The sequence below is a fragment of the Phaethon aethereus genome (assembly GCF_964289735.1).
Source record: "Phaethon aethereus genome assembly, chromosome: 1".
Classification (NCBI taxonomy): Eukaryota; Metazoa; Chordata; class Aves; order Phaethontiformes; family Phaethontidae; genus Phaethon; species Phaethon aethereus.
The window spans coordinates 163350897-163361543 of record NC_138575.1 but is presented as its reverse complement, the minus strand read 5'-3'; the positions used below and the strand labels follow the sequence as shown (position 1 = coordinate 163361543).

At 43.3% G+C, this 10647-nt stretch overlaps 1 protein-coding gene across 1 annotated transcript in view; it reads left to right on the top strand.

Moving 5' to 3' along the window:
- Nucleotides 1-473: 473 nt before the first annotated feature.
- Nucleotides 474-10647, top strand: part of CLDN10 (claudin 10) — a gene marked incomplete at both ends in the record, with an annotated part of 60495 nt that continues 50321 nt past the window's right edge. The window contains one exon of the mRNA XM_082014188.1: nt 474-621. Within this exon, the coding sequence (XP_081870314.1) occupies nt 552-621 (70 nt within the window). The remainder of the gene's footprint in view (nt 622-10647) is intronic.

Genomic DNA, 10647 nt, shown 5'->3' with positions numbered 1-10647 from the left:
GTTAAATAGCGCTGTACAGTTTGGACTCTGAACTTATTTTGCTAGATGCAATGGTTGTAAGTTTCCAATTAACTAAAAATTAAGCATTAACTGGAATACCTTAATTGAAAAAAATATGAAAAAAAATTAATTAATTTTTACAATTAGACATTAGTAAGTAATACTAATAATTAGCTCCCACAAAGTTGTGCCTTGTCTTTCTTTCTAAACATTTGCAATGCCTAGGGCCTTTCTTAAATCACTCAAGCATGACAATTTCTTTCAGCCACATTAACTTTCTGTAGCAAGTGTTACTGAACTTGTTCAAGTATAATTTGCTTATGTTATGCCTTTTTGCTTACTCACATGACTAAAGTACTTTTCTCTCCACGCAGTGGCATTACTAAGTCCCTAGGTTACAGAGAAACATGCTAGGAATACAGATTATAGCTTTCATATTTTGTTTCTGTGGACTGGGAGCTGCTATTGCTGCTACTGCATCGAATGAGTGGAAAGTCACTAGTCGAGCATCATCTGTTATCACTGCAACCTGGGTTTTCCAGGGTCTTTGGATGAACTGTGCCGGCAATGCACTGGGTGCTTTTCACTGCAGACCTCACCTTACTATCTTCAAAGTAGAAGGTAAGTAAGTGTAATTTAAGTGGAACATATGGAGAGCTATTTGTATTGCAAGGTGTGAGCCTGAGGAGAAAAAGTTTCTTTTGGCTTGCGCAAGGGATTATGATTAAAGCATTGTGATGACTATAAGTAAAGGATATTGGAGGCAGAATATCAGAAACAACTTTGTAGGGATGATAAGTATTCCAAGAAAGACAGTAAGCTCTATCCTGTGGTTGGTAATATGCGATAAGTATACTGGACAAAGTTCCAGTAACTACGCTATCAGTAGCAAGCCACTGTTAGCAGAGAGATGGACTAAACTGTCTTTCAGCTCTAATTTCTGTGCAAAAATAAGTGTGCTGCTTGCTGGATGGGGAGAGGAGGGAAGAATAACAAGGTCTGTGACAGCTATCAGTACTCTTTTTAGTATCCAAGGAAATTAGGTAGCAAAGAAGTGCGTCCACGAATACTATGCAAATATTCACATGCTGGGAATTAAGTGCGCATGTATGTACTTGCTGTATCACAGGCTAATATTTTAACTGTAAAGATCAAAGGTGTGCTGTTTCAGAATGTCTATTTTAATGTAAAATATTGGATTTGGAAGCCATATATCGGAGCATAAAAACAAATGGGGTCTTCTTGCCTTATATCAGTAACGGGTTTTCTCAGAGATGGGGACTAAAGGTCTGCTATGCAATGTGTTTTCTGTTTTGCTCTGTGTGCAAAGTAGTAAATGAAGAGGTTTGTTTTCTATTTGTTGTTAAGCCTTGAGACAGTAGGCAAGATAGTGTTTTCAGTGAAACTGTGCATAAGCACTCACGAGGGCAAGGGCAGGAGGACGGCTTTCTCCTAGATGTGGGCAGCACACGAGCAAAATGGAGTCCGGCTAGAGTAGGAAAAAATGGATTAAGATACAGGTATTTTAGGGAACCAGAAAAGAAATCCAGGCTAGGCAGAACCAGTCTTCCAAAGCTTTTGTGAGACCAGAAAGAAGGACAATTATAAGATGTAAACAGCCGGTGGCTGAACAAGATACAAAATGTGCTGTTGCATGGTTGTTACCATACTACATAAACAGGGTCATACACACACCTTGCACACACGTGGATACATGGAAACGCGGGGATGTCGCAGATCCAAACCTTTTCTTGCCTCTCATGCCCCTGCCACATCAGACTGCATGCTGGGACATACAGATCAGCTCTTACACGAAGAGAGCACTTTGAGATAAAACTCAGCATCATTTTTGTACACATTTTATCATGCCCTGCTCCAAACCGTCACAAATCGTACATGAAGGATTTGAATGGATAAGAACAGTGTTACTTCTTTTAAAGAATGCTGTTCATAAAAAAATGACTTAAAAGGCATAGAAACTCACACATACGCTTTAAAAGCAAATATTATATCTTTGCATTTTGCATCACTGTTCATGCATTATTTCTGCCAACATTTGAAGAAAAGAAACAACTCTATTTCTCAGGCACATATGATCAGATTTATTTAAAGCAATGTAAATTACTTCAGTAACTAGAAACTACCGTTATTGCTATTATTAGTAGCACAAAAGCCGCTTTCATAATAATCAGCTGTAACCCATTTGCCACTTTATATTGTTACTATTATTTTGATCACTGGCAGATTGAAACTTGAATAAACAAAATATGCATTATTATGTGTATATCCTTTAAATATATACTTAAGCACCTGAGTAAGATTTTTATTATTTGCTGTTTAGAGTAACATAGGCAAGAAATTCACAACAAATTAAAGTAGCATGCTCTTGTTAAAGTAAGAGAGTAGCAAGCTGCTGTACTGACATTTAGGAAGTCTAATTTTAACCTGCCAGTGCACGTAGCAGCGAAGGATAATGTTACATGTAGCATAAAAACTACTGGGAAAGAGTGAGGTATTTTGTTTGGAAAACCCGCTAAACATAAACTCCTGGTAATCCAAGGAAAACAAGAGTTCAACATGGAAAGAGCTTTGCACTCTCACTCCATTCTACATTGTAAAACAATAAAACGCTCAGATTAAAGAAGTCATGAACTCCCATCTCTGTCCTCAGAGCTTCAATATATCATCGTTATGGGCATACTGACGTCAGGGTGGGCTGGCAATATAACTTTTTCTTCTGCATGTTTATGATTTTATGGAATCTATTTGCAATCTGTCCTACAGCCAAAGATAACTTTGCAACACAAGCCCCTCACTCCATTCCTACCTACCCGTCTTCAGGTTACCCCACAGAAAGTATTCGCAGTAAATAACACAAGCCACTTCTACGCCAAAGCATATGCATTTGAACATTAAAGTTTTGATAGAGGCTTCTACATAAGCCCTATGAAGTTTTAAGATTTGGGGTTTTTTCCTGTTTAAAACAAACAGTAAACAAAAACCAGACTCCAGAGGTCTGTCTTTGGGCAGGATTACTCTGTGGTCCTTGGCAGTATGTAGGTACATATCCAAACTGACTTTCAGCTAGAGGACTAGTTGTGCTGATAGGAGCATAGCCAAGGTAGTAAGAGCTCAGCTTCTGCAACCCAGCTCACCTACAGGTCTTGAGGGGTTCACGTTTCTGGAAGCCTGGGTTAGCAGGGCCACACTGCTAACAGTATCCAAGCTAGCTGGGCTGTTGCCAAATGTACATGTCCTGTCACACACAGCCACAGCGCAATCCGCTGCAGTGACCAAAACATTCAGATGAAAGATCCTGGAGGAGTACGACGTATTAACTGTAGCATGAATACTAATAGTGTTGTAGCTACAGTCCTTTAAGGCAATGTTTGTGGGAAGAAGCAATATCTTTTATTAAATCAACTGCTTTGGGAGAAGTATGCAACAAAGTCATTCATCAGATCTGACACAAATACAGCAAGCTTCAAGCTAAATATTATCTGGAGCATTGTCTCTTCAGTTAACTTGATTATGATTATCAGTGCACCAGATATACTCATGGAAATTATTTGATCAAAACCAAGGGATCATTACAGACAGCCATAAACTCACACAGTCAATAAATGCCAGAAATTAAAACTAGCAGAGAGACAATATTGTTTAACAAAACCACTAAACTCTGATTAACCTCTCAGTCCTTATCAGTAAGAAAGACCCACAAAGGCCCTTCAAAGGGTGAGCCTTGGAACTAAAGCTTCTGACTCCACTGGAGTCAGAGCTGTCATGGACTCCAGAGAGATATTGGCTTTTTACGGCAGAGTTTCCATCACCCTGTCTCCTGCTAGCTCCTCAGTGCTCCACAGGCAGTAGTTACCTCTCTTCTCATTCCTCTTGTGTTTATCACCCTGAATTCTTACAAACCCAGACTTATACAGATTTGACAAGAACTAGCGTTTAGTTGTCTAGCACTGCTTAGACACTTTATTTAAGTATTTTGCTTTTGGTGATGCTACAGAGAGCTGTTTCGTTCACAGAAAATACAGAAGTGTAACTCGCAAGCTGAATTGTGCTCACATCCCTTTCCTGTGACACTTGCCTAGTCTGTCAGGGCAGCTACGAGCCTTCTTCCAACAATTAGTTCCGCATTTGGCAAGCTTGGCCTATGATGCTGTTCCATGACTCCTTTGCACTCTCTGCTTTTCCATGCCGAGCATTCAGGGAGGTGTACCAGAAAGTAGAAGAAATGTGCTTCCTTGAACCTTTCCTTGTTTGAGCCTCAGATCTTCTGCTGGCACCTCTTAGTCTTGCCAGTGCCTGTTTTCATGGAGCCAGGTGAGGCAAGCAGTGCTATCCTGATGGTAGCCAACACAGAAAGGACGCTGCCCAGGCATTCTGGGTCACATCAGCAGACAAATTCAGAGCTGCCATTTCATGAAGCTGCTGCTGTCATGCAGCTAAGAGGTGGAAAGATGCTGAAACAAGGCAACTACTATTGCAGCCCCTGTACCCAGAGAAGCCTGGCTTAGTTGAACACCGTTTGAGTTAGCCTGGCTGTGGAGGGCAATTCCAGACATGCTTCACTAGCAGCTTTCCCAGAGGGCTCACCCTAGAGCTGGAAAGGACCGACACGAGAGTTTCCCTCCCTAGACAGAAACGAAAACACACTAGCCATTTTTCTGCTGCCAGTCAACAGCAAGCCAGCCAGATATCTGCGTGGCAGCCAAGGCCAGGCCTCTCCTGAGCCTATGAGCAGGAAACTTAGTGCTAAATCCCCCAGCGGCCAGTGCCCCTGCTCTGTATGTACTCCTCGCAGGTGGGTTTACACGGAGCAGGGAGGCAGGCTGAGGGCGGGCCGGGGCCAGAGACCGCGCTCTTGTTCCCCCTGCCTGCCAGATCCCCACGCCCTGCCCGCTGCCCTGCCTCCTCTCAGTGCTTGCTCCCTGCCCGCTCCCCTCATGCTGCCTGCCCGCGGCCCGCTTGCCTGCCCGCTGCCCGCTGCCCGCGGCCCGCCCGCGGGAGGCGAGCGCGCTCCTCTCTCCATGGTGCTGCAGGCGCGGCCCCGGGGAAGCGCCGGCCTGGCCCAGGGGCGGGTGCCGGGTGGGGGCAACAAGCTGTCCTGGAAAGGCAACGTACCCGTGGGGGAGCGATTTAGCTGTGCCCAGAAGCATGGCAAAGCAGCCGCAGAGGCCTCTGCAGAGGGATGCGCCAGGCAGTCAAAGGGACAGAGTCACGGATGTCCAATATTGAGGTCAGAGGGTAACTGTGTCGAAGAGTTTTTCTGCGGCGAACAAATCCTTCTGGGAAAAATACCAGCTGAAGGGAGGTGGGGTTGATTTGTGTTCAATAGACTGAGCCACCCCTCAGTGAAGTTATTCTGCCCAATGAGCACAATATCCATTTGCTGATTTAGAAAAACAAAGTCAAAACAACATCGGCAAAGTTGCACCAATATAAAAAGAAATATACTCTAGGAGCAATAGTGCAAATTTGTGAATGCTGGCCATGAGACATGGCCAGGATTCCTCTCAGAGTTTTCTGGCTTAATTCCAAAGTACTCTCCATTTCTCAGCAGGCAGAAGGGTCACTGTTTGGACTGATTGAAATGCTGATTCCAGTGCGGGAACTTTTGTGTATGAAGAGAAATAGGGTGTTAAAACTTGGTAACAAAAGGTTTTCTGCTGTCATAATTTGCCTTTCCGTTGTAGCAAGCCTCTTTCTAAGCTCATGTCCTCTGTTCTGATGTCAGATGAATAGGTCTGCTCTTTGCTCAAACAGGGTAGCCTGAAATGTATGTTTGGTGCTTAGAGGAAGCCAGTAATTGACCTCTAAGCACTAGAGGTCATGAGGTGTCATGACAATATACAGCAAATGTTTTTGGACTCTGTTATACATTGTATATTATTGCCTACCCTCTCCTCTCCCTCCACCCCCAAAAGTGAAAGAAGAAAGTAAATTAAACAGTTCAGCCTAGGTGGGAGTTAGTCTGAGGCATAATGGGTCGTATTAGTGTGGTTTCAAGTAAGGGAAGGAATTGATTCATATACAGCAGAGCCGTTCATGAAGCAGAGAGACATGTTTGACCTAGCAGCTCCTGGCAGAACAGATATGAACTGAAGGGGGGGACTAACTCCCAAGTATCCAAGAGGTTTTCCCCCAGGGAGCCCCAGCAGCAGCTTTGCAGTAGATAGAGAGCAAAATCCAGGGCTTCCATGCACGTGGTAAGTTCCAGAGGAAGCATCCAGAACCCAGGAGTCCTCCCAGAGGCACGACAACTCTGTGAAACCTGGACTTTTGGATCTTAGAGCTAAAACATAGGTTAGAGATTTTGAAGTGGTTCACAAGGAATCCTGCTGCCAAATTTTGTTTTCTCTTCAAGCTCTTTGTTTCCAAGATTTTAATCTACAAGCTCTGAAAATTCATGAATCTAAACCACAATGAATCACTATTTACTGCTATTTACTCTGAAGACTGTCTGGCTCTGGCCAATTACTTGAACCAGAATAGTCCAGAGCTATGGGGCAGACTGGAAAGAGGTGTGCCTACTGGGAGATCTGCGGCCACTAAGATACATGAAGGGAGTTCAAGAACTGCAGGACTAGACTGCACAGAGCCAGCTGGAAAACATCGAGGGTGGAGGCTTTCACAGCCAGCTGCCAGTTTTGGAGGCAGGTTACAAAGGACAGACTCTGACACCGCTTTAAAATCTGCAGGATTCCAGGAAGACATAAGGCATTGCCGACCAGCGCTCCTTTTTAGCTCTTGTTTACACCTGGCAATTTGACAGCATCCCTGCAATCCTCTTTTTGCGCTATAAGCCTTCTGTCTTCCTACCTCTGTACAAGGGCAGAGGTTATAGTACTGAGATCTTTTTCACTTTTGTCGAGACCTGGACAAGAGTAATGCTGCTTGTGCTTCTCTTCAGTCATCTTTACAGATTTTTGCCTGGTGGACAATCCCCCAGAGGTGGTCTTCAGTGAGGAAATCAGGAAGGTGCAAAGTGCTGCTATTTGCAAGCATGGTTCCCATGCAGCTGGTGCAAGGATGGGAATGCAAAGCTTGTTATTGGGGCATTAATAACAAAGTTCTTTCATCTTCTCATACTCACGCCAGGATAGATTGTTATCTCTGCTTTGCTTTTAGCTTTCTTTGATTACTCCTACATAGCAGCAGAGTGTGTACTGCAAAATGAATAGGACTCAGCAGTAACTGGTATGCAGCCAATGTCTTAAAATACCTCTGTTCAAACAGGTTTTGTACCCCGGTCTACCTTGTGAGCACTGAGGTGGGTGAGGGGATCTTCCCTGTAGTGTGCGCTGAGGAGCCTAAGGCCAATGTACGTCTTCTAATCTTTTTAGCAGTCATGCTACAACCAGAGCTTCATTCAAGCTTGCAGAGATACAATCCATTTCATTCTTACAAGTCCCTGCAGGGAGAGGAGACCTGGCAAAAACAGCCATGGTAGGTGGATGGGTGAGAGAAAGAGACTGAAATACAAATCACTAAAGCTGATGATTTTGGAATTCACACTGCTAAGATTTAAGATTTTAAATCTTTAGCCTTTTAGCACATATGACATTTTTAGGGAGTGGTGCAAAGGGGAGGAGAGATGCTGAGCGGCACATAGCTTGGGAATGGGTATGGGGCAATGAGTGTAGCCAGTGGTCATGAGATGAGAAATTGTAGAGAAAAAAATATACGTACATAAAAACCTCTGCTATGGAGTTGGCTGGGCAAGCGTGAGTTAAGTGCCAATTTGGTAGAGAAATCACTACACAGACAATAGGGGTATTAAATCCCTCAGTGCAGGTGTTATTCTGTGTCTTATGGTACTTACACATAGGTTTGCAATGCCAAGCAAGATGCCAGATGAACACAGCCATTTTAATAAAGCTGTGCACATGGGATTCCTCTCCATATCCTGCACACAACAAGTCCTACAGTGTCTGGTTATCCTTACAAGCCTTCCCTGGAGTGGGTACCGTGGGATTCTCTGGTGGTTTAGAGGCTGATTGATGTATCCTCTTGGGTGTTTCACTGATTCAAATGAAATTAAATTCTTGGAGCAGAGGTGTTACCACGGGTGTTGCCGAGGGCTTCAGATTCCTGCTTTTTCAGGGCACTTACTCCTTGACTCGGTCCTGGTGCCAGTACAGTGAGGGACCTATGGCTATGCCCAGCAGATGCCCAAAATCCACTCAATCTTCTCTCTATGGACTGGACATTGAATCCCAGGATTCCTCCATGGCTTTCCTCTCTAGGGATGGATTTCCTAACACAGGAGAGAGCACATCAGCTCAGGTGGCTGTGCTTTAAAGCAGGGCTTTGTTATGTGCAGGGGCACTTTCCTTTCCCACTCTTGCCTCATTTGGCCATGGTCTCATTTGCCCAGCACAGCCATGCAGCAGCTCATGGACCTGCTGACCAAATGATCTTAGCATGGGGGTGGGCAGCCCAGGCTGCAGGAGGTGAGGCAGAGGCCTGGATGTTAGGCAACTGAGAAGGGTCCCAAGCTGGATGTATGAGATAGACAGGCCTGGCAGCGGGGTACCTAGCAAGGAAAGGGGCACTTCTGATGACATTCCACTATTTAAGTCAAGAAGCATCACCTTGCTTTTGATGGTATTCAGGACTTAATAGCAGTTTTGTGTCATTAAAACCTTCCTGGATTTTATTACTTTTCTTTTTTAAAACCACGCATGTGTTCAAAGCAAAATTCAAATCACAAAGCCAAGCATTCAAACCTGCATTAGTTTCACTGCTAATAATAAACCAGAAAAGTCTTTGTGTTCCAAGGGATGCTTTCTGTCATAGAGAAATGAACAGAAAGGCATGAAACCAGGGTCAAAGGAAAGAGAACAAGAGATGTTAAAAAGAGCCACTTGATGAGGTGGCACAGATAACCAACAACAATGAGCAGACATCTACCAGAATCTGTTAGTGTAGACCCTACGAACTGGCTTTTAGCTAGCTGAGGTCACTCAAGAACAAGGATGGTGGCTAAATAGGATGGACCCATAGAAAAAGACAGCCTTATACCTACCACATGCCAGGCGCAGGACTGCCAGGGGATGAGGAAATATACTGGCCTGGAGAGAAAGCTGGAAAGCCAGATTCTAGTTCTGCCCCTACAGTGATCTTTTATGGGATGCTGGGAGACACTGTTGCCTGCCCAAATATTAGCAAATCTAAAACTTAAACATTTATGGTTTTAATTCTGCAAAGCACATATTGAAATTCAGGAACATGCAAAGTCTCCTGAGAACATTTCCTTCATCTCTCACCTTGAATACCTTCTACTGGTCACTCAGACATTTGCCCTTTAAATTTCTAAAAAAAAGGATCTGAAATAGTTAAAAAAGCAGGGTTATTGAGGACTTCTAAAGACCATGCCCAACAGTCTACTGATGTGATCATTTTACAGTTATGTTTCTTTTTTACTGTGTTAATTTTTCTAAAGAAAAGATATATTAGTCTGGAGGTAATTAACCAACCTCTAGTAAAATACATCCTCAGGATTAACCTGCTTAAAGATAGTATTTTTAAATTCCACATCCTGAGCTAAGATTTATGTTGTACCATTGAACAGTTTTCCATAGATCAAGACTTCCATGCAGTAGAGTTTAATACTGTACACCATTAACTGGATATGTCATTAGTCTTATATTATAAGATTATTTTAGGTTAGACTCCAAAATTTCCCTTCTAGCCCCCCACTTTTCCAAAAGTTAATTACCCAGACTCCCCTGGCATTTGAAAGAGTACAATAACATCCCTGACAGTCAAAATGAGAAGCAAATCTGAATACTTGAAGATTCTCACAAATTTGCTTTCATAATAACATATACTGGTTTTCTACCAGGTCCACTCTACCAATTTTTATACTTGCTATTATTTTTGTATCCAGCTAAGGTGTGAGGCTACTCTTCTGCAGATACCAGTCAGCCCCAAAGATGTGTCTCGGGCTCATATTCAGAGCAATGCATAATGATTCATATTTCCAGAGGAAATGAGAGCTCAGAAGTTCTAAATTTCCGCTCTGGATGGAAATCTGCCAAAACCTTCTATTACTTGGAGACTGCCTTTTCCTTCTTCACAAATGAATTTCTAAACAATAACACAGAATGTCACATAAAAGCCTTCCTATTGATATTTCATCCTGTAAGCAGCAAAAGCAGAAACCAAACCCCAGCCACTAAGAAACGGTGAAAGTGACTCATTAACCGTATCTCAGTACAGTGTTTAACTGGGCGACCAGGAGAACAGGACTCTCCGAAGGTATAAAGAGCTTCTCCACTGCAAGCCCACCATGAGCCCAAGCTGCTGCCCCAGGCTGGCATGGCACCCCAAGCAAGCATCACACTGCACTCTGGGCCCTGAGTCAGCCACCCTTTTATAATAACAGAAGTAGTTACCTCTCAAAGCGGGGAAAAGAGGTGATTTAATTAACTAAATAAACATTAATGGCACCTGGCTTTTCCATAGCATATTTTTAATGGAAATGTTCCACCTTACAAAACGGATGACACAATTATACTCCAGCAAAACCAATGCAATAGACAATTTTACTTTAATTGACACCACCTTTCAACATCTTCATGCCGCAAGTAATTTTGCTTTACTCAGTGGCTATTACAAAACCTCCAATAT